This window comes from Oreochromis aureus, linkage group 19, assembly GCF_013358895.1.
Source record: "Oreochromis aureus strain Israel breed Guangdong linkage group 19, ZZ_aureus, whole genome shotgun sequence".
NCBI classification, from domain to species: Eukaryota; Metazoa; Chordata; class Actinopteri; order Cichliformes; family Cichlidae; genus Oreochromis; species Oreochromis aureus.
In genome coordinates this window covers 31,515,480-31,542,736 of record NC_052960.1, presented here as the reverse complement: position 1 = coordinate 31,542,736, position 27,257 = coordinate 31,515,480, and the positions used below count along the sequence as shown (strand labels likewise).

Below are 27,257 nucleotides of genomic sequence, written 5' to 3'. Positions count from 1 at the left end.
TCGCTATTGGTTGTCCTAAAAGTCGCCAGAAGTCGCTAAATGACATCACCACCTAATTTGCATAATTGGTCATGCTAATATAATTGTAACCTACGTTGTTGGAGAGAGAAATAACATTGTGGAAGAGAGACAAAGTGAGTAAAAACGTCCTAAATGCATTTAGAATTTATTTAGAACTACAAATTAAATTTATTTTAGCAATTATTGTTTTTTTTTAAAGTCAGAATTCCAACCCTGCTCCTTTATCCGGGCTTGGACGGCAAAAAGACCGAAATAGGCACTCTGGTGGAGTTACTTTGTGTGTGTGTGTGTGTTTATAAGTAGTTTTAAACCTCGTGATCCACAAAACAGCATAACAGTAAAAGAAGAACTGACTGCCTTACAGTCAGTGCGGAAGCAGCGGCTTCGCTCATGCGCGATTCATTTGCAGTTCGGACGCATAGGTGTGAACATCGTCTGCCCTGATAGCAGCTGGGGGAGGACTATCCTCCGCCTGTGAGCGCTTTGGTACGGGCGAGGTGCCCACGGCAGCACCCGCTGCTTGTTGAGAGTAAAAGCGATACCCACTTTCACGTCAAAAGTCGTCATAAATAAATCTCCAATAACACCAGAAAAAGTCGCCAGATTTGTCGCTAGTCGCTTTTAGAAAAAAAAGTCGCTAAGGGGGTCTGAAAACTCGCTAAATATAGCGACAAAGTCGCTAAGTTGGCAACACTGACAGGTAGTAGAGTCATGTGACTCCACCCCGTCAAGTCTGTAACGTAGCACAGCGTCTTAAAGAGACATGAACATCGCCAACCTGCACATGCCTTTTCTTTGTTTTTTTAAATACCGAATTTACCGACATGGGCAAAATGACGTCGATGAGAGTCATAAATTTCGGTAACGATAAATTTTTGATATATCGCCCAGCCCTACCCCTGATGATCCTCTACCTACACATGAGCCAAGGTGTGAAAACGGGTGTGGGTCACAATCAGCCAGGGTTTCGGGTGAGCTCATTGTGAAACCTGGCCCCACCCTATCATGTGATTTCCTGAGGTCAATAGGCCCAGGATGTGAGTGGGCATTAAGGCGTCTGGGAAAGATCTCAAAACTGGATTATAGATGGCAGACAGCCGTAAGCCACCACCTCTGTTCAAAGATGGTCGCTCACAGTGGACATAAATGGCCTCTTTTACTCTTCTTTCAAACCATCTGTCCTCTCTGTCCAATATGTGAACATTGGCATCCTTGAAAGAGTGACCTTTGTCCTTTAGATGCAGATGGACTGCTGAGTCTTGTCCTGTGGAGGTGGCTCTTCTATGTTGTGCCATGCGCTTGTGAAGTGGCTGTTTGGTCTCTCCAGTGTAGAGGTCTGGGCATTCCTCGCTACACTGTACAGCATACACCATGTTGTTAAGTTTGTGTTTTGGAGTTTTGTCTTTGGGATGAACCAGTTTTTGTCTGAGTGTGTTGCTGGGTCTGAAGTACACTGGGATGTCGTGCTTGAAGAAAACCCTCCTGAGTTTCTCTGATACACCGGCTACATAGGGGATGACAACGTTGTTGCGTCTGTCTTTCTTATCCTCCCTCGCTGGTGTCTGATCTGCTTTTCTGTGCATCTTTGCTGACTTTATAAACGCCCAATTAGGATAACCGCATGTTTTAAGTGCTTCCTTTACATGTGTGTGTTCCTTCTTTTTCCCTCAGGCTTAGAGGGAACATGTTCTGCCCGGTGGTGTAGGGTCCTAATTACTCCAAGTTTGTGTTCCAGAGGGTGATGGGAGTCAAAGAGGAGGTACTGGTCCGTGTGTGTGGGCTTCCGGTAAACTTCAATGTTGAGGTTGCCATTCTCTTCAATGTGCCCAGCGCAGTCCAGGAAAGGCAAACAGTTATCCTTTGTGTCTTCCCTGGTGAACTTGATGTTTTTATCCCGGCGTTAATAATGTGCGCAGTGAAGGATTCCACTTCTTGTGTCTTGATTTTGACCCAGGTGTCGTCTACATATCTGTACCAGTGGCTGGGTACTCTCCCTTTAAAAGAGCCAAGAGCCTTTCTTTCCACTTCCTCCATGTAAAGGTTGGCTACAATAGGTGACACAGGGGAGCCCATGGCACAGCCATGTTTTTGTCTGTAGAAGCCTTCGTTGTATTTGAAGTATGTTGTGGTGAGGCAGAGGTCTAACAGTGTGCAGATCTGATCGGGGGTGAAGTTGGTCCTGTCTTCCAAGGAGCTGTTTTCTTGTAGTTGTTTTTTGACAGTCTCCACTGCCTCCGTGGTGGATATGCAAGTGAAGAGAGAGACTACATCAAAGGACACCATGGTTTCATCTGGATCCAGGGTAAGTTTCTGGACCTTGTCGGTGAAGTCGGTGGAGTTCTTGATGTGGTGTGGGGTGTTCCCCACAAGTGGTGCTAGGACGGTAGCAAGGTGTTTCGCAATGTTATAAGTGGCTGAGTTTATGCTACTGACTATGGGTCTGAGTGGGACCCCTTCTTTGTGGATCTTAGGAAGTCCGTAAATGCAGGGTATGGCATCCCCTGGGTAAAGCCGGTGATATGTAATGCAGTCAATGATTTTGTCCCTTTCAAGGTCTTGAAGGCAAGCTATAACTTTCTTTTTGTAGCTGCTTGTGGGGTCTCGCTTTAAAGCTTCGTAGGTATTGTTGTTACTGAGGAGAGTAGTGATCTTTGTGTGGTAATCTGTTGTGTTTAGGACCACGGTGCACCTTCCCTTATCCGCTGGTAATATAGTGATGTTGTGGTCTTTGCTCAGGGAAGCGACGGCCTTCTTTTCTTGTATTGTGAGGTTAGACGGAGGGACTTTGGCACTGGAGAGGGTGGCTGAGACTTTCATCCTGATTTCTGGAGTTTTCTTATTAATTAACAATAAACTTAGTGTACATGTACTCCTAAATTTGATGAAAGTGATTAAAATAGACAGCTCTCTCTCTTTATTCTGACATTTAACTAATTCAAAAGATATTTCAATATTTATTTATCCAAAACAAAACAAGTTCACTCTAAATTGATGTTTAACAGTAAAAAAAAAAACGTTTTTATGTTTTTTCCCTAAAGTGTATGTAAACATCTGGTTTCAACTGTGAATATACTGCTGTGTATTGAAAATTCTCTTGTTTTGCATACAAATATACTGAACAACATACAAAGCATAATATATAAAATAACATCTATCTGAGTTTTCTCTTTGAAAGAAGCTCCTTATGTCCACTGCAAGGCTCGCAAAATTTCAAAATCCCTGGTAGCCCTTCGGGCAGGCACTCTTTAGTTTTTGGTAGCCCGAAATAAATTTAAGTAGCCCGAATAAAAAAAGATTATTTTTATTGTATAATATTGTAAAGGAAACAAAACATCAATCAAAAAATTTTTAAAACACAAATTACAACAACTGTATAAACATTACAATCAACTCAAATATCTGGTTCTAATTAAACAGAATTTTCTGTGAACTTGTTAGAACTGTGTAGAACGAATTAGTCTGTGTCAGATCCTGAATCTGAAATTTCCACTGAAGTCTCGGATGAGAAAATGCCACTCGATGTTGAGGGCATAGCATCTCCTTCATCAGCTTTCTCTTCCTGTGCGTTGCCCTCCATTTCACTGCTCTTTGTTCTTGTCGGGGTTTTATGATCCAGGTGTCTTGAACCTTTTCCAGAAAACATCCAGAAACGAATCGACTTGTCAGGGCAAAAAGATTCAACTGTTTCCCCATTAATGGAGAGTTGCATGCAGTCATTCAGTGTTTCAGGGTGTAGAGAGGTACGATGTGTTGTCTTCACTCGGTTCATGCAAGAAAATCCTCTCTCACAGATGGCTGTTGATGGACTAAGTGTCAGCATTAATTTCACCAGCAACAAGATATGAGAGAGATGTTCTGGATTCTCAGAGAGGAGAGCTCTGTACAAGCAATCTACTTTGCGACCCCGGCGTTCTGCAAGCCACACTTTTAGATCCATCCATTCTTGTGGAATTTTCTCTTTCTCTTCTGCATCTAGCAAACAGGCAAAATGTGTGACAAGATAATCCACCTCTTCATCCCCATAATTTGCTAGTTCTTCTCTGGGGTAGGGAAGAGTGCAAGGGTCAAAAACCTTGAAACAAGAGAGAGGCTTTTCATGGAGATTTTTAAATCTGTTGTCCATGTACTTGACTGTGTTGTCAATAATCTTCTGAATCTCTGCACCAAAGGTGTCTTTGTCTGTTCCCTCACCTCTTCTAGCAGGTCGCTGACTTTTTGTTAGCTGAGTTCCACAGTAGCAAATGCTACCATCCTGGTTCGCTGTGAACTTTGTGTCCAAGGTTTTCTGATATTCTCCTGGTTTTGTTTTTAGGCTGAGTAAGCGTGATGTTGTGCTCTCAACTAACTGATTTGTTCGTGTGATGTTTAGGTTATCATGTAACCATGTAAAGCACTTTGTGCTACAGTTTTTTTTTTTTGTATGAAAAGTGCTTTATAAATAAAGATTGATTGATTGATTGATTGATCATGCTGAAAATCAGTACAGCACTTGGATAAGACGGTACTGTAGTCCAACATGAAATGCAGGAAGCGAACAAATTTCTCAGTCTTCATCTCCTGCACCACCCCCTTAGCCTTGGCTGCATCCTCGGCTTTGACATCACTTCCTTCTGCCATGTTCTCCATATGAACAACAGTGGGAGTGTAATTTTTTTCCACAGCCTTTAGACATCTCAGCCGGCTTGGAAGCCACCGTGTGCTCTTCAGGCCACTGAAATGTGCCAGCCTCTCATTTAGCAGTTCACTTATTTCTGTCAGCTCTCTTCGCTTCTTTGGGGAATAGTAGTACATCTTAAAGATGGTTTTCAGTGTATCTTCAAATTTCACCAGGTACTCACAGCCTTTCACGCTATCCAGCACGGCTAGCTCTAGTTTGTGTGCCACACAGTGGATTGTTATGATGTGGGGTATCCTCTGTTTCAGTCTCCCAGCTACTCCTGTTTTCTCACCCATCATCACTGCAGCACCATCAAAATTTGCACACACTACTTTCTTTTTCCATGTGTCTTCTCTGATACCCATGGTGTTCACTGCTTCATCAATAGCCTCTAAAATACCTGCAGCATTTGCACTCTTGACTGGCTTGATCATGTATGTGGCTATGTCACCATTATCCCTCACATACCTGACGTGAACCAACTCCTGTTCTATTATACCAGTGTCTGTACTGCCATCTGCAAGAATGGATAAGAACCTGCTTTCTTGAATTTCCTTTTCAATCTGGTCTCTTGAAGTTTGTGCTATTGCTCCAATAAACTCTCTGCAAGCATGGTCATTGAGGTAAGTGGAACCAAGATCGAGGCCATTTGCTTTCTGAAGTTTGCAAAGACTGCTAAATTTTGCCAGTGGTAGTTCACTCTTTGCAACATAGTACGCAGTTCTAAACAGCTTTTTCAGGACTTCTTGTTGTGCTTGGTTTATTTTTAGTATGGTTTTTGCAATTGGTGTTTGTTCTGGGACAGATGCTGCAGACTGAGCACCAATGCATTTCTTGTGATGCAGAGATTTCTCATGAGTTCTGATGGGGTCTTTCCTAAAATTACTGGTCCCAGTAACAAAGGCGCTTGTCGACTCAGAAATAGAGGGAAACTCACGACACACCCGGCAGAACATCATGTTATTTACCTTGTCATATTCCAGCCACAGAAATTCTTTTGTCCATGAATCCAAAAAACTGCGCTTTCTTTTTGCCTCGTAGTCTGATTTGTCCTAACTTTTCCGCTTTGTGGTAGGCCTTTCTTTGCCTGTCCCTTCTTCATCCTGACCTGTCTTTTTTGGCACAGCAGAACTAAAATACCTGCGTAAATCCATCTGTCTTTACACATGCCAGAGATTTTTTTTTTTAAATTCTCTGCGCAGTCAACCTCTAGCACGTTTAAGCTTGCTGCGGGAGATTTCACTTGCCACGTTTGAAGAGTAAGCTAGTGAGTGATGTTGTGTCCTGTCTGACTATACCATATTGCACCACTAGAGGGTGGTGTTGTGAAATAAGAGGAAAGTGCAATTGGGAAATTGTAGAGTTAGAATATAGTTAAGACGGCTATCTGGCTGTGTCCCAATTCAGGGTATGCACGCTTGAAGTACGCATTTCAAGTGCGAGTACGTCACCGCCACGCGACGACGGCTGTCCCAATTCAAAGTGCACTTCAAATGCATACTCCAAATGCGCCGTCGATTTCCCCAAATATCAAGCGTGGTCCGGTGCACGCTTCGTGGTCCCATATATCCCACAATCCATAGCGCGGCGGTGGGTGTGGATAATTTTGCCGCAAAATACGGCAGAAGGGAGCGGCCGAAGAGTGAACTGTCAAAAGTAAGTACTGAATATTATGTCACTTATTTATGTGCGAATGTTTAAGAACATTAAAACATTACTGTTGGCCACATGTCGGCAAAGTTATGTGACATTAGTGATGTTCGTACTTTCAGCGTTAACTTGGTTTTAAAGCCTTTACTTCCAAATATATATATAGTTGACCTTAATCTTACAGAGAATGTGATGATTTTATGGATTATTAAAGTCAGTCATATATCCACAAACACAACAGGCTGAAAGTCAGTGATGCTGCTCGGTTTGCAGTCCTGAATATAACGACACAAGCAGGATTCACTGCACTGTTAATGTTAGCTATGTTATATTGCTGCCTCTGTTCGGTGGTGTCGAGCCAAATGGACTTTAACGTGTGTTTGAACGAGCTGACGGTTCACTCGTTAAGCTGAAAGAAAGATGCTTTAATCACAGGAGTCACACATGTGTCCACTGGACCATCTGGGAACTCTTCTTGTTTAGCACTCGTAATAACACAAACACTAAATCCTCCTTCTCTTGTGCTGTTTTGTAGCAGTGTATACACCTGAGACTGTCACCTGTCTGTCTGTCCTGCACTCTCTCTCTGTTTCTTTCTCTCTGATTGTGAAATAAAAGTATGAACATGTATTTATAAGTTACACTTGTGTTTGAATCCTGCAGCTTATCACACATTTGATTTCCATGTGTGACAACTGCAAGTGTCCAGAGTGAGGTCAGACTGATGGACCCACTGCTGCACATCATCTGTGAGGCTTTGCACCCTGATGATCCACCAGGACAAACTCAGCAGTGTGTGAGGAAGAGGAGGAGGAAGAGCCAGCAGCAGCTGACAGATGGAGAGAATAGACAGACTGTTCCCTGTTTGTGAAGGACTGCTAGAAAAGTTTAACATAACTAATTGTCTGTCCTGAATCAGTCTTATTAGGTAATGTTCAAATAATGTTATCATTCCAGTGTTTTCAGTGTGGGCGAAAGTACTCAGGGCCTTCAAGTTACACACTATGAAAGGCAGCAACAAGTTTAATATTCAGAAACCTAAAGTATGTATCAGCAGCAGAATGGAGCTAAAAATAAATGTTTATTTCAGTTCTATGAAGCTTTGAGTATTTTGGATTAGTAGCACTGCTGTGTTTGTTGCATCATATTGCTGTAATTGTTTATATGCTTTATATATTCTGAGGTAAGTTGATCTATAGTGTTACATCATATTCTATAAGGATGTTATGTGTTTGTATACTTTCTGCCCAGTTTGACCCATTTAGCAGAAGTCAGCCTGTTTAAGGCTCTGATATCTATTCTGTATAACTTAAAGCAGTTATGACATGGTCTGATTTTCTCACCCAATAAAGGAATATTTCATATATCAGTCTGATCTTCATTCTATCAGAAACAGTTATCACAGCTCGTACATTTTCTTTTTACACATATATGTAAGCATTGAGCCAAATTTAGTAATGCCAACATATTGAAAGAACAATGTTTGTCTCTTATATATAATACATCTGTATATACACTGTCAGAGATACTTGTCTTTGAGTGAAGATTTAAGGTGATAGGAAATATAAATAACTGCTACTTGCATGTTTGACCCAGAGTTCAAGCGCACATAATGTCCATATTATATTTACATTACCACTGTGAGATGACTTTAGTCTCATGAACAACATTAGCTAATTATTATTTACTAACTAATCTTGAAATGACTGTTCAGTACAGAAATGAAGCCCAACTATCATGTTTTACAGTCCTGTGGTCTCAACTAATCAAAGTGATGTCATGACAAAAATGAATGACCAACAAAACATTTGTTCTCCTTCATTTCTGTCACACAAAGCTGTATGAAACATTTCTCGCGGTTAGTATCATGGTTGCTAGGCAACCTGAACAGCGCGACGACCGTCCCATTTCACAAGCCTCTCACTTCCGCACTTCTCGTACTTATAGTACGCACCGTACGTAGTACGCGTAGTGTGCGTACTTCAAGCGTGCATACCCTGAATTGGGACACAGCCTCTGATAACTCGATGTGTCTCCCTGTTACCTCTACGATGTAAAGTTATGTGCTGCATTCATTAAAGAGCACTGTTCTTTGATGAGGACTGGTTTATTACCTGTCGCTGCTACAAATGATAACAGGATTGCAGAGGAATTGGTGCGCAATTAATCGTCACTCACCAATCAGTACTGCCACTCTCTATACACAGTTTGCGCGATCGCAAAGTGAAACTGAAGGTAAAAAACAAGCACAAATTCAAACGCGATCAATATGTCACATATTGACAGAGGCTCATCGATGCCAATGACATAATTACTCAGCTACATTTGCGAAAGAAAGAAAAGGCATTGTCATATATTTTTACTTACTATGATAGCCCGACGGGCAGGGCTGAGATAGATTTTGGTAGCCCGACTGGAAATATCACTAGCCCCGGGACGTCGGGCTAGCGATTTTGCGAGCCCTGCACTGTTGTGTTCATCAGTACATAACTGAAACCGATTTAGAGTGCTTTGTTTAGCCGTGGAGGGTAAGAACTGAAAATATGAAATAAACACACTTGTAAGCTAAGACTCTCTGAAAAACAGCAGCATTGTTGTTTAGCTTTTCATTTCGCCATTTTTTGATTCACTCAAAGAGCAAGTAACGTAATATGGGTCAAGTGATCAGTTTGACATCAATCTTTTGTGATACACCGTCATATTTACATCATTTGTACAGTACGAATGATTTGCTTTGGTACCTGGTCAAACTTAAGCTCTCCTCTGTCTGCCTGTCTGCACTTCTCCTACAGCAAACTCGCAGGCAGCAGCTTCTCGACTGTGCGCTATGTGCTTCGAATATTGTGTGTGTTTTTTGTTTTATAAAGTTGTCAGTCAGGCATCTAACTATGAAACAAATTACCAAAAGACCCCGGGCTTCTGAAAAAGTGACCCAGGCTTAAGCCCAGTAAGCCACCCCCCCTGCTCCGCCGATGGTTGACTCCAAATCTCCCGACCACTATGTCGATCTGAGAAAGCAAGACCGAGACAGCGAGACCGAGACGAGACCAAGACCACGTAAAAGTGGTGTCGAGACCAAGACCGGTCTCGAGACATCCAACTCTAGATCACACTAACTCATCTACACCCTTTGTACAGGGTGTAGTAAACTCTCCACACTGATCCCCACTCTGTCGTACATGCTGAAAAATATGGAGGAGTTTTTCTTATTCTGCATCACAACTCATTGGAAGAAATGCAGACACCTGCACAGGGCTTCTTCTGATGATGCATTTTATCAAACTGCTCCATTTTCAGCACTTTAGTGGATGCACAAGGTGATGGTGCAGGCAGCTGAATGAAACCGTTTGCTGTCATCGTCTCCTTTGGCAGACTTCATCTCTCACTCGTTCTCCGTGACTGAGCTTCAGTTCCTGTTCCAGCACGTTCTTCCAGATCTGAGTGGCCGGACACTGGTGGATGTAGGATCCAGACTGGGTGCTGTGCTGTATGGGGTCAGAGGTCAACACACACACACACATACACACTCTGTTGCTGTCGTGTTTTTGTCACTTTAGAGGACATTAGAACGACTGTCCTTCTTCCTAATAAGTGGAGCTGTACAGACTTGCAGGAGGATTTGCCAGGAACACGAACAAACGCTCAGACGTTTGGTCTGAATGCACTTTTGTGACAAACTTTTAAAAAAGTAAATCGTTCAATTTAATTTAACAAATGTTGTTGCTTGGAAGTCTTTCATTTCTTTTTCACCTGTTGTCTTTGATGTGCGTGTGCGTGTGCATGTGTGTGTGTATTCAGGGGTACGTGTACAGCTCAGCGTCCCGGTTGCTCGGCCTGGAGATCAGCGAGGGTTTCGTCAGGCTGCAGGACTCCATGCTGCACAAATACAAGCTGACTGACAGAGTTCAGGTTTGTGTGTTTGAGTCGTGATGATTGCCTAGAAGAATGCTCAGCCACAGATGGTTTCTTCTCTCTACAGGTCCTCCAGGCTGACGTCTGCACGCAGGATATTCTGCTGCAAAACGCAGATGTTGTTGTCATGAATAACGTCTTTGAGTACTTCATGGAGCCCGAGCAACAGGTCAGGTAAGGTTACACAGAATATAAGACCTGCAGGGTGTAAGCTTGGACAGTACTCAAGTTTTGTTGTGTTTGGTTATCTGTGTGAAAGTTTGATCTTGGTTTTCGTTTTTGTTGAGAGGACATGCTGACATGCACTCAGATCTGACTGAACCGGTACTCGTTGAATCAGGGCAGGCGTCTTTGTGTCCTTTCGGCACAGAAAGCTGTATGTACAGAATCATCGGTCGAATCCAGCAAAAAATGTGCTGACTTTGCCCTAAAATAAGGGTTTAGTCCTGTGACGTATGTGCACAGTAGGGCAGCACTGGCATATATCTCCTATTGTGACTGTTCATGTGTAGGCACAGGCTGGACAGCCTCCATATGTATTTCAGAGTTGTCCCACTGGTTTGCTCCTGTAATGCCTCGTTCTTCTCCACATGCAGATGTAGAGAATGTACAGCCTTGAAGGGAATGATGAAGGATTTTGCTGTTATTGCCTGTACATGAAAAACACTGATCACACAGAAATGTACAGATCACAGAAAAGCCGAATACTGAAAGCGTTGGATTAGTAAAACATTTACCACTGTGATGTCAGCCTGTGCGCTCTCACAGAGTAGAACATGCTCACACTCACAGTGTCCTGTAATGAAACAAATCATCAGCATTTTGTGTTCAAACATGAAAGTAGTGATCATTTTCTCACAGCTTCTCTGCAGCCAGAGTCGTCTCCCCCTGCTGGCCATTAGAAAGAATGCAGGTTTAAGACATTCCTGGCTTCACGTCTCAGAGGGTTGTACTAAGAAGTGTCATTATTTAATTAAAGAGGTCTGTTCAACTCAGTGTTCAGTGTCATGAAGGAGCTTTACACCACAGCCCAGCTGTTACAGAAGCACAAGCCTGTCACTGCAATTCACTGTATTAGGTGAACAGGTGTGCTTGCAGGCTGTTTATCACCAAGCATACTGATTGACTCAGAGCAATAAATGTAATTGTGATCAGGTGAAACACTACAAGTCCTAAAGTAACCTTTAGTGTTTGAATGGATGCACTTTAAAGAGCTCTAATCTGCAGCCCTCACATTAGAAATGAACAGGATCAGTGCATTAGCTGGAGTTTTTCTTTGACCTCAGTTGAGTGATTTTTGCAGCATTACTCTGTCATCCTGTTTCTATACTTTATACATCTGTATCATCTATTCGTGTAGTAATGTCTGATCGGAGTAATCAGTACTCAGTTATTTACGTTTGTGTAGACCAGGGGTAGGCAACCTTTCTGATGATGAGTGCCATTGAAAATTTCCTCAGAAGTCAATGTGCCATATGACTGCATTAGCAATAAATTTAATAACAGTCTATATTAACAGTTACACACTATATAGAACAACTTTATAGCATTATATTTGTTCGCAGATGATGGCAGCTATCAGCAAATAGTTATCAGCTATTTTGAAACAAAAAAAAGGCACTTTTTATCCATAACAAGAACTCCATAACAGCAAATGGACTGTACAACAGAAAATGCAAATGCTATTTATGGTCTCCTCACAACAATGATAAGAAAAATGAACTGGGCCAATATTGCTCTGTTAATACAGAGACACACATGTTAATGTGATCTCTGGTCTCCCACTCAGAGACACAGGTCTCCGAGTGTCCAGCATTCAAACAGCTACCTGAGGACACTCATGTGAGAGAAAATCTGCTCACACAGATATGTAGAGCCAAATACTGTCAATATGGCCTCTGCAATGTTCTGAAGACAGTTAAACTTGTCAGGTAGTGATGTCCAGCAGGTGAAAATGCAAGCTCCATGAACACACACAGCTGTGGATTCCAGCTGCGTTCGTAGTTCTGCAAACTTTGACCCCCACAGAGTCGAGCTTTTCAGTTCAATCAGCTGCATTTCGATGTCCTCTGTGTCCAGCCAGTTAATGCGAGGCAAGTTCAGCTGCTCATTAGAGCTTTCTGGTTTGATCAGAAAAGAAAACATTGGTCCACCTGAAAGTCCCGAAAACGCATTGTGAATTCTGTCTTGAGTCTACGGATGTATCCGTGTATTTCTGCGGTGCTGATGCTGCGCTGAGCAGACAGCTCCTGAAGCATTTGAAGTGTCTGAAGCAACGTCCCTCTCACCGGTAGACTAAGTTATTTTTAGCCAGTTACAAGTTGAATCTGGTAGTTGGGGTTGTTAGCTAAGATACTGTCATTAAGAAACAGCACAGCTAATGTGTCTATGCGAGCTAATTTGCGATGTGCACCGCTGGCCCGGCCATTTATTTTTTTTAATGCACCTTCTCAGATTAATTCACTGCGTGTCGTGCCCAGGGCTGGACTGGGACAAAAAATCAGCCCGGGCATTTTGACTAGAGACCGGCCCACCAGGTATTATAGGAAAAGACATAAAGCCTTTGAATGAAAACAACCCTGTTGTGACAGTGATGTACACTGTCTTAGATTAGATGAAACTTTATTTATCCCTCGGGTGGGTTCCTCTGGGAAATTCGGTAAATAAATAAATTTAAAAAACTTGTTGGTATATGTATGATTTCTATACATTTTACATCAGATAAAAACTTTGGTCATAAGATTCAGATAATTATTTTTTTAAAGCGAGACATTTTAAATGAGAATGAGAAAGAAAAGTATATCTTTGTGCCCACCTTTCCCTGTTAATGCCCTACCTGGCCCCCTGGCAAAACTTTGCTAGACCCGCCCCTGCACAGTTACCAGCTGTCAGCTACTTAGAAAAGGATCCTGGTGTTATTTCTCAGAAACGGTTCATAACTTCCCTTCAACTCATTCATGTCACCTAAAAGGTAAACCTGTTTCTCCATCACCTGTTCAGCTCTGATGATTCAGTAAGGACATCTCCTGGTTTCATCTTCATGTTTCCCTCTCACCACATATCCAAACCGACATCATGACCAGCAGCTTTACAGCTGTAGCTCCAGCAAACATCAGCTGATACTAGAAATTAATATTAAATACATTCGAACAGCTGATCAAGCTTAAACGTGCTGCTGTTGTTTAGAAAGAAGTCCGCTGGTTTCCTCTTTCTGGCGCAAAGTGAGCGATAAATAAACAAGAGAGAAAAGCTGATCAGCTGATCATTGATCAGTTTCATGATTGAAGTAGCAACAGGAGAGAGAGGGGAGAGAATGAGAGAAGAAGAAACAGCTGTGCAGCAAAGACAGAATAACTCCAGCTTTGTGTCTTTTTTCCATTGTAGCTGAAGTACCGGACAAACTGTGTTCCTTTTCACCTCAATATGAAACACATAATATTTTCTCTGAATGAGGGACCATTCCATTTTTTACGGGACAGTTGGCAACCCTACTAACTAACCTTATGAATAAAATAAAGTTCACTATCAGTAACATCACAGCACCCACCCAGCTGTATAGAAACTCCATCATGCTAGCTAGTACGCAGTACGAGTTATTGTAACTGACTGTAAAAAGTCAGCACAACATAAATAAACTTCACCTAAACTTGGTTTATATCTGACCCAGATAGACTGCAGGTCATAACTTCTTACCTCAAGTTCAGTTCACCTGACACTCGGACCGGCGGCTGCCTCGGGTCTCTCCTCCTCCGGGAGCTCCGCCATAGCCACCACCAAACAAGTGAGTTATTTTTACACATCGGGCAGCGTCTGGCCAATACACCACCTTTCACTGTTTATACCGTTACACAAAAAAATATATATATATCTAAAAATGAAAAACTCACACTTAGGACCAAATGCCCGGTGGGTCGATGGCCAGTCCAGCTATGGTCATGCCATCAGTTAACCCTTCACGTGCCAGCTGTGGCACACGTGCCCAGGGTTGCCGACCCCTGGTGTAGAAGAAGAGTCACATGACTCGTCAAATGGTCCCTGTTATGTGAGTGCACAGAAATGATTGAAATGCACTGAGTGTGATGCAATACGGCAGCGCTATATCACAGTTAGTTATGGCATGGAGAGTTATGGAATATGCTGTGAACTTAGCTAACATTACTTAGCAGTTTGAGTCATATAAGTTACTTTACTCAAGTGAAAGCTTTAAACATTAGCCCGTTACATAACTAGCTAACTTAAAGCTTTCTGATTAACCCTCTGGGGTTGATGGACCCAGAGATGTCTCAGTTTCAACTTGGGTCGAAAGTGCGGACTTCAAACTATATAGAGATTGAAAATATGATGTCATTTCTGGGGTAAAACCGCAAAGGATTGTAGGTATGAGTGGTAAGCGGTACTAGCGCACGCAGGCTTTCACAAGAAAACAGTCACACAGCGATAAAAAGAAACACAAAGAATGGCAAGAAGCTGTTGTATTATTAACTGCAATAGCCGGTCGCATGACAGCCACGGGAAGCTGACGGGTAGAGAGATTGATTTTTATCGGATTCCGTCGTGGAAGAAAAATTGTTCAAGCCATGTTTCTGAAGTAACAAAGAGGCGACGGATGGCCTGGATTGCAGCCATTCGAAGACCAAATATAACATCCCAGAACACTCCAGCTCACATGTTAATGTGAGGGCTAATGTAAGTTGTGTTTTGTAGGAAAACCAGCCTAAAAAATGCTGGAATGCGATCCAGACCGGGCACCTCTATCACCCTGGGTCATACCGAGTTTAAAGCTGCTACCACAGCGAGATTTGATCGGTTAAGAGAGAGAGCGATATCAAAACAGCCACGAAACGTCCCGCATATATGTGCCCAAGGGTTGTATTGAAGCAATCAAGTGATGAATAACTGTTTTCCAGTATGTTGTTTTGCATTGTTGTTTTTCACGAAGCAGCTAATAAAGCATGATGGATTTTACAATTTTGCCTCCTTCTTGTAAGATTCTCTAATAGAATGAAACAATAATGCCAGTTAGAAATAAAGACAATAAATTGAATGAATTACGAAACACTCATGTTATTTCTATTAGATCTGAAAATGTTGTGTAATACTACAACCTGAAACGACAAATAGATTGCATTTGCCTGTACAGGAGATAAAGGAAAAGAATGTAACAAGAGCTGTGAAATGGAATAGTCCAAATCACCAAAGTAAACTGGACCTGGGCTTGTTGCAGGGATCTGAAGTTAATAAACATCATGTGAGTGTCTGCACTCACACTTAGGACCATATAATAATAAATATGTGCGTGATGAAAGTTGGGCAGCACGCTGACGTCCTTACTCCGCTCTGTATGCTCGTACGGGTCTGACCCTTTCACTCCTTTGATTTTTTCCTCGTCCTTTTTTTTTTTTGTCTTTTCGTCAAGTCTGTCTTTGTACGGACCTGCCGTGTTCTCCCTCGTTTTGTACATAACTGTTTTTGGGGCAAATAAAATGCAAGTAGGGATTAAAACCGCAGAATTAATGATTACCGGTGCTGGAAATGCTACCGCTTGATGCAGTGTTTTGATTTTGTTGCCACTCGTGCCCACATCTCTGTACCAGTTTTTAAATTGTGTTGATAGGCCACGTAAAACCAGAGTTACAATTAAAAAATACACGCGATATTTTTTTCTGAATAAAACAGTGGTGTTTACAGCGGGAAGAAACCGTAAAAACTGTTTTCTACGGACATCAAACACTCCGCTTGGGAGTCAAAAAAAGAAAAAGAAAAAACACTCCTTCCCTAGTGGTGGAAAAATGTACCATGTCGACCAATCAAAAAATGATATGGCAACATGTAGCATTTGGTTGTTTAGGAAGAGGGGGAAGTTTTAGGAGTGTGCGAAAGAGAGAGAGCGAGTTTGGATATGTGAGAGATTTGTTTACCGTGTTTGGAGTCTCAAGTTAGAGTGTTGTCTTGTGTAGTTAGTGTCTAGTTGTTGTTTTGTTTTGTGTGTCAGTTCTACTAGTGAACGTCACAGTTGCTGCAAAAAAGCCACCAAAGGCAGATTGCAGTGTAAAACGCTGAGTGACACACCTGCTGTCAGACCTGCAGGATTATCCTTGTGCTGTTCTCCTCTGTCTTAGAGTGGACAGAAACTATTTTTGGAGTTGGATAAATAATTTGTGTGCCTTCTTATTTGATGCAGAACACTTGATTGTTCTGTAAATAGTTTTAAATGGTTATATAAAAAACTTTGTTTGCAAAACTTGTGATATTTTTTAAAAATGTACAATTTGTATTTGCATTTCAAGTTATGAAAATGATTCGTTAAACATGCTTGTGGTTTTCACAGTCAAAAATATCACTTTCTACTCGTATTTTAAATTTGGTCTGAATTTAGATAAATTGTGCTGACGCATGTCAAAATGAGAAAATAACAGCTTGGCAAGATAAACAGTTTTTAAAGGTGAAATATAGAGGCCAAATCAAAAGTAGTCAAAAACGGCCAGTTACACCCTGGAGCCCAGAGGGTTAAAGGCAAAGTTGTCACCAAGTACTGTTTATATTTGTGTGTATTGCTGCAGCTTTTCTGAGTATTAACTTGGTGCCTTTGGGTGAAATAATGGTGATATGAGTGTGGTCGCAAATTTTGAAGCCATCATGATAACCTTCTCCCACCAGCGATGTGGAGATCCAACCTCTTTAGATCCAATTAAAATCAAGACACTCAAAAAGATGCTCTGGAAAAGAGTAGAATTCTCGGAACAGAGTTTAATACACTGAACCATATGAACAGCAGGAAAAATACAAACAGACATTTAGCAAGAGAATTACATAGCAGAAAGCAAGCAACGCAAAACCCCGGGGTGTACAGCCTTAAGCACAGACAGCAGAGCAACACAGAGACGGACAGGTAGCAGCAGCAGGAGGAAAAAGAGCTCTGGGGGTGTCTTCTGGTCCCCTAATATAGGGATCAGTATCCCCACCCCCTGCTGCTGGGTAACTTTCCCACACGCCCAGCACAGCTGCTGGGGTCAGGTAGCGGCCAAGGTCTTGGCCAAAGGCCAGTCAGGACTCTGAGTACCCCTTGCTCTGGCTTATCACAATAGGTCATGACACGGTCAAAGGTCAGACATTAATCCTAATTATTAAATCTTATACAGCAAGTGGCACAATCTTATAACATATAATAAACACTTCAGTTTGGGTTCAAAGTGTGCACGTGTGTGTGTGTGTGTGTGTGTGTGTGTGTGTGTGTGTGTGTATTTTGTATGATATTTTATCGTGATGTGTTCAGGATCTCTGTTACAATGTTACTGTTTTGGTTGTGCTGCGTTAAAGACGTTGAGTGTGTATTAGGAAAGTTTAGTTACCGGAGAGTAAATTATTCAGGAGAACTCTCCCCTTACATTAACTGCCCTGTTAATGTACCAACTTAATAAACCTCGGTGAAGCAAAAATGTCTTGTGCTTAAGACTCTACATGAAAGTTAAAATATATATGTTCAGTGCACATAGATATATAGAGTATATAGTTACATAGTTATACATATCACACAAAAATCCACCACATGAGGGACCGATCCATATGGTCACAAAGAATAGCCATTTGTTTCTGTGCTACCAAAGTTCCCCGGCTTTCATTCAAAATGTGTTTATCGTCAGCACCTACACATTAAACTACTTAAACATTATAAATGTCTACAAGCTCACACTGAGGCCTGTGGGGCACTATCAGCCACTCAGACAGTACACACATTTATATGTGTTTTTGTATATGGATATTTCATACTTTAAGACTGCCTGTTTATTTAAGGGAGATGAACAAAATACATTGGAATTGTACATAGTAATATCACAGATGATAAATTCAATAGATTTTAAGTAGTCAAGTCTTATATGTTGAATTGAACTATGTGATCTGTTCAAAGCCTCCCAGTCAGTGCTGTTCTCCATGCCTGTCTGACTGTACATGATGTTATTAGCACAAACACTTTAAAGGTGATCATTTAGGACTTCAGCAATAATGTAGTGTAGTTAAACATCTTACATAGGGCTGGGCCATATTATACCGTTCACGGTAATACCGGTACAATGCTAGGCAACGATAAGAAAATGAAATATCGCGATAGAATATGGGTAAAATGCACATGCGCAGTGCCGAAAAAGCACGGCGGTAATGGCGAATGAGAATGGGGAAAGCAGATTGTTGAGTGAAACAGATGAATCAGAATTAGTTTGTAAAAATGGTGCAATTTAACTGGTTTCATGTTTGTCCGTCAGATACACAACAAAGCACATTTTTTTGTAGAACATGCAAGCGGGCCATTGTTATTACCGTATTTGTCGGACTAAGGTGCTCGTAAATCTGGGAGTAATCTGGGTCCTAAACTCCGTCCTTTAAGGTCCTGAAGTCAAACGAACATCACTGAAAATTAAAAACTGTCTAAATTCTTTCATCTTTAATAAAACGATCAGCGTTGCTGCTTTACCAGGTGTAACTATGATGTTTAACATCCAGGCATCCATGAAAACAGAATTCATTACATTTAACGGAGTTAGAAGTTAGCAGGAAGTTAGTGGAAGTTAGCTCGCTAGTTTCGCTAGTTACCTAAGCATGATATAGCATGTTCTAACTGAGAGATGAAAAAATCAAACGTACAGCTCTGCTATCACTTCCAACATAATTGAAAACAGGAAGCTAAACAGCAGTGACTTTTGTAGGGTTACTGAAGTTGGGCTAGCTGGTATATAATGATGTGCTACGTGATCGCCATACTTACACAGCTATGTTAGCATAACATAAACAGTGAAGCTGGAGGATGAAGGCTAACACTTTTCCACTCGATAAAAGTTAACGTGAGGGTTCCTGATGGTTATGGACAAATGCAATCACATGGCAGGATGCTGTAAACTTTCCAAACTTCAGTCAGGAGAACAACTGAGATAATCCATCCACAATACGAGGTTAGTCATTAATATACGGCAACAACATGGGAATAGAGCAGCTGTGATAGAATACAGCATTAATGAATCAATGGTACAGAAGTGGAGGAAGCAAGAAGAATGAGTTGAATAAAGTTGGACTTATCTGACTGCTTTGTTTCGCTTAATGTGCCTTATAATCCCGTGCACCTTTTGGTCCGAAAAATACGTATTTGACTTTTTTATTTGGCACTCTGCAGTTTAATGTTGCAAAGCACCTCTTTTTAACTTCAGTGGATATTATACATGGTTATGCTGAGGATATGTCAGCCCATTTCTACTGGAAATGCCTTTTGGTTAAACTTTCAGCAAGGAATTTGCATTTGCACTGTTAAATGTTTATATAGCTTTAATGCACATAAAAAAACAGCTGCTTGTTTAAGTAAAATAAATGGATGGGGTTTTTTGCGCTAGTAAAGTTGTGGAGTTGTATTTTGTCTCGCAGAAGTTATATCGTCAGTTATATCGTTATCGCAAATTTTCAAATATATATCGTGATATATGTTTTTGGCCATATCGCCCTGCCCTAATCTTACAGTTAGTTTTATTGGGAATTAACTTAAAAGCAAACAAACATCTGTCTCCTATTTTTTGTGTCATACAGGAAAGAAGCATCCAGACTAGTATCTGATGAGAAGACTTTGTTTTTCAACAGGAGAAGAATATCTCTGACAAGTTGATTTGTTCACATTTTCAGATCTTAATTTTTGAGTGAAATGTGCATTTTGAGTTTATGCACTATATGCATAGAATGCGACCGTTTCCTTTTGCAGTATTGTTGTGTGGTCTTAACAAAAGGGGAACAAAAGTGTTTAAGTTCACGTAGGATGATTTGTTTTAATTTTCACATGGTCTTATTCTTTTTCATTCTTTTTTTGGCACGGTGGTAGATTGAAAAGGGACCTTGAAAGTGTTTAAAAAGTGCTTGAATTTGACCCTGAAAAAGGCGTATGAACCCTGATAGAAATACATGTAAAAAATGTACAAAGATGCGTACATAAACACACACAGAAATGTACATAACTACACTACAATGCACACAGAAATACACTCAAAGTATATACAAGATACAAGCAGCAACAGAAACAGTGATACAGTGATGGTAATAGGAAAGTACAGTTCTAAGGTTTCATCAGCACATAATAAAAATCATCAGCTCATTAGCAGGTCTTATAATTAACAGAATACAACCTAACTACAAAACATAGCTCATCGTTGTTTTTGTTTTTAATGAAAGCTTATTCAATCTTTCTGCTTCCAGAGGAACCAAGAGTGCGAAAGCCGCTCTGTGCTGCTATTGAATGCACCGTATCAGGTGATGAACAGGTGTGAGCGCCTCTATACAAGCAGATCGGGCAGTTTGCATGACTGTGACTTTCAGGTGTGTGTTAACTCACTGCCAAGGATGAAAGCTGTCAGCAGTAGTTACAATAGTTACTGCCCGTTAGTCTGGGAAGGGTTATCTGAGGATTATCTCAGACAATAGAGGACTCCATTAAGCATGCTGAAAAGTTCATGTACAGTTGGAAAAAGACTGAATGTGCAGGGTAGGCAAGCGTGTTCTCTTTAAAAAAAAAAACATGGTGACATGGCTTAGGTTTGCAAACTTCATTTGAACAATGTGCTTTGGACAGGTGAGACCAAAGTGGAGATGTGTGTCTGTAATCCACAGGCACACTTGCACGAACACGTGATGATTTGGGTTCGTCGTGCAGCCAGAACAGACCCGGGAACTCTGTTCTAGAGTCGGATGTGAGGTCCCTGGTCTGATAGTCCAGTTTGTTCTCAATCTACTGAGAATTCATGAAAAGAATCCATGTGCCAGTCAAAGTTTAGACTCCTACCTGACTGAAAACTCAGGTGGGACCTTAAGACACTTTAACTACATGGAGACCTGCCAAAGACCATATGTGTTTCATTATGTCCTGATATAGAAAACCTTGGTGTTGGCTTGGCTGTACAAACTGCACAAACACCCTTCTGTACGCTCTGTCAGATGCACACAGCTATGATGACTTTCTGTTTTCAGGGCATGGAAGTTCATCATGCAGAATTTCCGGAAGAAGGGATCTCTGCTGGTCACTGTTCCCAGTCTGCACGAGAGTCTGAATCCCCTGCAGGTGACACTCGGCTGATGTTAGCACTTCTTACATGTGGACAGTAAAAAGTGTTTCTCATGTTGTGACAGATGCATGAAGTTTGTTTCTCTCATGGATAAAGTGACTGCTAACATCATGAACAAAGCTGTTCTTGGTCTGTTCCTCAATGTGTTTGTGTCTGTGTCAAACAGGTGTTGCAGCCTGACTGGGTGGAGGAGCTTCCTATCAACTATGACGTCTACCTGGGCAGAGACACAGACCCCGATGCTCTCAGACAGATCCACCTGTACAGGGTCATCTGATTTGGACTGGACCTGTTTGATCCCTGATCTCAGTTGAAATCGTCTTGGCTAATTTATACTCTGAACTGAACTGGTCAGAAGTGAGCTTGTTAAATCCAAACCCAGTTAATTAAACCCATGATCTGTTTTAAACTGGTTAGGAGGGGTTGAAGTTATCTGGGTTGGTTAGAGCTGGACTCTTCCTTCCCTGGTCTACATATCAAAGAAACTCAGGCTTTGTCTCGTTAATTGAGTTGCACTTGCAAAATACTATGTTAATATTATATGTCAGTTAATTCAGGGTTGACTAAATGTGTGTCCTTTACTATAAAGGCTTGGCAACAAGTAACCAATCACAAACATGGACAGATGAGCGTGGCAACATGATGAAAGTGTCAAAGTGAGACTTTCTCTAGTAAATCCACATATTGAGTCACAATGAGACTACCTGACTATCCCAGCAGAAAACTCAATAAATACAACTTTCCACAAACCAAGACCAACACGATCCTTCAGAAAAACTGTCTGCTAGTGTTGTCAGAAATCTGACTGGTCATATTGTGGGGCATCATGTAATGTTAGTGTATCCTGCTCAGGTTAGAGATACAGAATAATCAGTGTGAACATACCATGAGTAACATGATCACAAAGTTGACCCTTCACAGTGCACCGTGCTGCCCCTCTGGTTATGTGTAATGTTTTTCTTGGATGTGCCTTTTCACACCAATCTTTAAATGAGAAGGTTTGTCATTTCTAAATTTGGCATTTAAATGAGGAGGCCGAACATCCCTGCAGAGGTTGGAGTCTTTCGGAAACAACATTAATGTATGGAAAGTGTGACCATCAGAAAACTGATGGTCCAAGTGGTGGGTTGAAGTCAGAATGTAGAAATGTACTGCAAGGTGTCACTTTACATCACAGCTGTCAAACTCCAGTGTCCTGACACTTTTCCATGTGTCCCTGCTGCAACACACGTTTCTCTGGCATTTATACAAATGATATCTAATTTAAAAAACCTTCAGATATTAAATAAAACTGGTGTGGTGCATGCCCCTATTTTAAGTCTCTAGATTAGGGGTGATGGCTAGTGATGTGCGATACCACTGATTTCCTTTCCGATCCGATACCAAGTAAAATTCAGGGTGGTATCGACGATACTGATCCGATACCGATACTTTTTGCAAAAACTTATTTTATTTATTGTATATTTTATTGTATCTCAAATTATAGCATCATAATGATTACAGAGCATCAGACTACTTGTTCTTATCATGTAATAATGCAGAATTCATCATACAGAAATAAAAAAAAAACTGAAGTTGTGCGCTATGATGTGCTTATGACATCATCACTCCATAAGCCAATGAGATTATCACATGACATTTTTGAATGGGGATAATTTTTTTAACTGTTTTCAATTTAACGTAATATTTAAGTGTTTCTTAGTTTTAGACTAGTTGGTTAGTCTATTTCAATGTTTTAAACCATATCCCAGGGTTTTTACTTCACCATTTATGGGGTTTTATCAAGCAAATAAAAGACAGAGCTTAAAAGATTAGATGAAAAATACTCAAAGGATAAATTCAGTTGGTTTATTATTTTGTTACATAAGTTGAAAAAAGTAAAACAAGTAACTACAGAAACAACATAAAAGAAACGTTAAACAAGCAAATAAGTAAATGAAGGGGGGAAAAAGGAGGAGAGAAAACCCCAACAATCCCCTCTGAGCAAACACTAGGCGACAGTGGGGAGGAAAAACTGCCTTTTAACGGGCAGAAGCCTCCAGCAGAACCAGGCTCAGGAGGGGGCAGTCACCTGCTGGGACTGGTTGGGGGGGAGGGTGAAAAAAAGAAAAAAGATGAAGAAGGTGGAGAATATGTGTTAGGAGAGAAAGGGAGGGGGGGGACAGGAGAGGTGAAAAGTAAGATGGATCACAGGTGGAGGAGGACGAGGCTAAATCAGCTGAAAAACCAGCAGAAGCCTTTTTTCTTCTTTTTCAGGTATTTTTCCATGAGCTCTTCTTTCTCCAGGATAAGGGTTCTCAACTGATCGTTTGTTTCTGCATTTTCCTTCTCGAGTTGCTGGCATCTTTGCTCCATTTCTTTTAATCCTGCTTGTTTTTTTCTAAGCTTTTCTTTCAGGTCTTTGTATGTTGCCTCCTCCATTAGATTTGCCTTGCACATGTCTGTATTTCTCTCTTGTTTTTTGTTGTGCATCTCTACTAACAGCTCATTTCTTCTCTGGATTTCTTGACTCGTGCGCTGCAGGTCTTCATGTATTTTCTGTTGTTGTTGCTTTTGTGCCTGCATTTCAGTTATTTGGCTCTTCAAGTCATTGAACTTCAACAACATCTCATTAATGATCTCTGAGTATTTTCTCTTCATTCCATCGATCCTACGCTGCATCTTTGAACATCGTTTTTCCAGTATTTCCTTTTCTCTTTCCAGTTCAGGTGTTTTGTCCTTCATTTTATTACAAAATTCTTGCAATTCTAGATTCCTTCTCTCAAAGTCCTGGAGAATACGTTTTTCTTCTTCCTCTTGCTTTCTTTCTTCAAGAAGCTCTTTACTTTTGCACTTTGTTTCATCAAACCTGACTTTCAGTGCTCTGTGTTTTTCCTTCATACCTTTGAGTTTGTGTTGCATTTGTATTTCCTGTTCAGTCTTCTGTCGGTGGATTTTTTTCAATTGTTTTCTCCGCTTCATTGAGCTTTCCTTGAAGCACCTGATTCTGTTGCTCCATGTTTTGGAGATGCCACTGTATCTCCTCAATAGTAGCCTTCTTTCCTTGAAGCTGGGCAGATGTTTCTTTTAACTCAGCACTCTGTGTTCCTGATGAAAGAAAACGAGAAAAAGTCTTCTCTCATCCTTGACCAAACTTCACTCCCCAGCCCTTGTTGATCATTTTTATATCAGGCTGGCGTTGCTGTTTTTCTTCCAGGTCTTTATTTCATGCTTCCAGTTGTCTGCACTTCTCCTCTAGTTGAAGTTTCTCTTCTTCAATTTGTTTAATTTTGTAATGTAGGTCGGAGTTTTCCTTCTGACTTTCCTGTAATGCCCTTTGGACTGATAAGACACCACCCGTGGTCATTTCTCCTGGAGAGATTGGCCGGCCAGAACACAAAGAACAGGCAGCATAATCTTTTTTTCTTTCTCGGCGTTTTCGTGGACGCATGTTGGAGCCTGTGCACAGTGACTCTGAAAAGGCTTAGAAATATTTCCAAATGTGTCTCTGGTCCAACGTTTGAAGGCTGGGAACAAACTGTGGCTGCATTAAATGTTGGCCTGTCCTGTATTAGGCATTCAGGATTTTCTTTGATGGCCATTTAGCTCTTATGGCATGAACTTGCTCAGTGCATTATTATTTGCTTTTCTACGGTCTGATATTTGTTTACTAATTGATCGATACAGTGCATTAAATAAGATGTTAAAAACATCATCATATCAAACATGATCGATTTGGGGGGAGTTTGTTTGGCACATGCTGACTGCATTCTAATTCTAACCAGAACAGGAGGCGAGAGCAGAGAACAAGAGTGCAGCAGTTTGGTGAAAGGAACAGGAAAGGTGAAGAAGAGGTGAGCATCCAAAAGACGAGCAAGAGGACAGTTTCAAAGGAGACATTATGGCACAATAAAAGCTGTAAGAGCAGAGATTCATTCATATTTTTACTATTTTTTCTTTAGCTTTTACTCCTGCTGCTTACAATAAATCCAATATAAAGAACAAACAAGAACAACTCAAATTCCATTGATTGTTTAGTTCAGTATCACTCTGTGATTGTTTGACATTTCATATAAATGTGACTATAAAATATAGTCAATAATAATAAAAAGGTGCTGTTACTGAGTGAAACTTCCAAAGGCTTCAGGTCTGGATTTAGCTCCAGTGTTTTAAGATCCTAGCAGCGCTCGTATTTATGGCCACATTTTTCAAAGATACGAGCTTTCTGGGTGCTGACTCAGGGGTACCACTTTAGTGATAATAACAGAGCTATGCTGGACATAAGCAACTGTGTTAGTGTGACGCCCTGCATCTTTGAAGGATTATGATAAACTTCAGTTCTTACTGAATCTGTAACATTGCCTTGATCTGCCTACATCATTTTTTAAAAAGTTTGTGTTGTTAAATGAGTTTTGTGTCACTGTGCACAGTGAAAAACTCACCTGATGTAGTGGTAAGGCCATGTTCACCACTAGATGGAGACAACCTGGCACAGGTATTTTCTCTACACACTAAATTTCACACTTGGTGGGAATTTTTGTTTGCATAGAAAGTAAAAGAAAAATGTCTTGATGTCTTTCCAGTGTTTTCAAAATTGTGTTTTCAGATACACATCAAACCTTCACACAGAGACAAACACACAAACCAACAAAATATGTCAAATTACATGCACGTCTCATTGATTTTTGAGAATTTCACCACTTTTAGTTTTCATGGAAAATAACTTGTGTTATTCATGACATGACATCATTTCAAATAACTTTGTCAGGTCAGTAAATAGCTGCCACATAACTTTACATGTGTATTATAGAAAAAAGCACAAACCGTTGTGCTGTTTGTTCATAATAAATGGGTAGGGTGCATAGTCAGTAAAAGTCACCAAGGCTCTGCAGAGCTCCAAACCTCCTCTGCCACAGACAGAAGCATCAAAAAATGTGCGCTGGGAGCTTCATGGCATGGATTTCTACAGCCAAGCAAATCTATATGTGTGTGGCCAAGAACCTCAGTCCATGTAGGGTATCTTAGCACAGTTTACCTGTGTCAGTTAGGTCAGCTAGTGGGAGGGCAGAGAGGGCAGCCTTTACATTATTTTATTGTAGAGTGACAGGAACTGCCTATGAGCTTCTAATCAGGCAGAAATATTGACAGAAAATATATCAAAGGAAATACATTGATGAAAATCAAAGAAGAGAAATATTTATGTGATGTTCCATTTTCCTGAGAGCTGATTGGCTGTGATGACTCCTTCAAGTACTACATGCTACTTTGTCCTGCTAGTTACGCCTGCTGTCTATTCTCAGGCCTCCTCCTGTTTCACTGGCATATATCCATCACCAGAGGGCTCCACTGACCTGCCTGCTGATATCAGAGCACACCCCTGTGTCATGTGACCTGACTGGAGTCAGACCTGGCCCAGCCAAGTTCAAAGGCAGCTGTGGTAGAGAGAGCAGGGAGTATAGTAGAGCACTGGAAGGATGAGGTGGAAACAGGAAGCGTGTAGATTCAGTGGACGTGGCATCCTCCATCTGCCTCCATGCTCTCTTTACTGGCCTTCTAAAAACTTCTCCTGTAGCTGTAGATGTTTAGGATAGCATTTAGAATTCAACTTTACTGTCATTACACATGTCTAAAAACAGGGTAACAAAATACAGTTTGCATCTAATCAGTAAGTGCAATAAGAGCAGATGATATACAAGTAAGTTCAGTAGAGAGCAAACATACAGATGCACTGATATATACAGATAAGGGTAGTATAGATTGTGAAATAATCATGAACAGAGAAACCAAACATGAACTACAGACAAATGTATAGCATACAGATGTTCTATATTGCTGTACAGACGGGCAGATATACAGGTGTACCATGAACAAATATACAGATGTACTACATATATACAGATGTAGCGGTGTGAGGTAAACAGATCTACAGAGTGCTATGAATATATCTACAGCAG

At 41.0% G+C, this 27,257-nt stretch overlaps 2 protein-coding genes across 2 annotated transcripts in view; one reads left to right on the top strand and one right to left on the bottom strand.

Annotated features, from left to right (window-relative positions):
- zgc:109986 (uncharacterized protein LOC553566 homolog) overlaps positions 1–22,073 on the top strand; it is a 28,332-nt gene extending 6,259 nt beyond the window's left edge. Inside the window, exons 4-8 of the mRNA XM_039603600.1 lie at positions 9,701–9,822; positions 10,127–10,237; positions 10,308–10,414; positions 21,230–21,320; positions 21,491–22,073. Coding sequence (XP_039459534.1) covers positions 9,701–9,822; positions 10,127–10,237; positions 10,308–10,414; positions 21,230–21,320; positions 21,491–21,601 — 542 coding nt within the window. The 3' untranslated portion in view covers positions 21,602–22,073. The remainder of the gene's footprint in view (positions 1–9,700; positions 9,823–10,126; positions 10,238–10,307; positions 10,415–21,229; positions 21,321–21,490) is intronic.
- LOC120434924 (zinc finger protein 862-like) lies at positions 3,308–6,176 on the bottom strand. The gene is made up of 2 exons (XM_039603599.1): positions 4,491–6,176; positions 3,308–4,398 (listed from the first exon to the last, which is right to left on the bottom strand). The coding sequence occupies exons 1-2, from the start codon at positions 5,635–5,637 to the stop codon at positions 3,476–3,478; spliced, it is 2,070 nt and encodes a 689-aa protein (XP_039459533.1). The 5' UTR covers positions 5,638–6,176; the 3' UTR covers positions 3,308–3,475.
- Positions 22,074–27,257: the final 5,184 nt, after the last annotated feature.

What these genes read in the sequence shown, in the direction of transcription:
- LOC120434924 (XM_039603599.1), bottom strand. Translation starts at nt 5,637, where the DNA reads ATGATGTTCTGCCGGGTGTGTCGTGAGTTTCCCTCTATTTCTGAGTCG. An exon ending in GTGCTGTACTGATTTTCAGC is followed by an intron (nt 4,399 to 4,490) that starts ATGATCAATCAA and finishes TTACATGGTTAC; the next exon opens with ATGATAACCTAAACATCACA.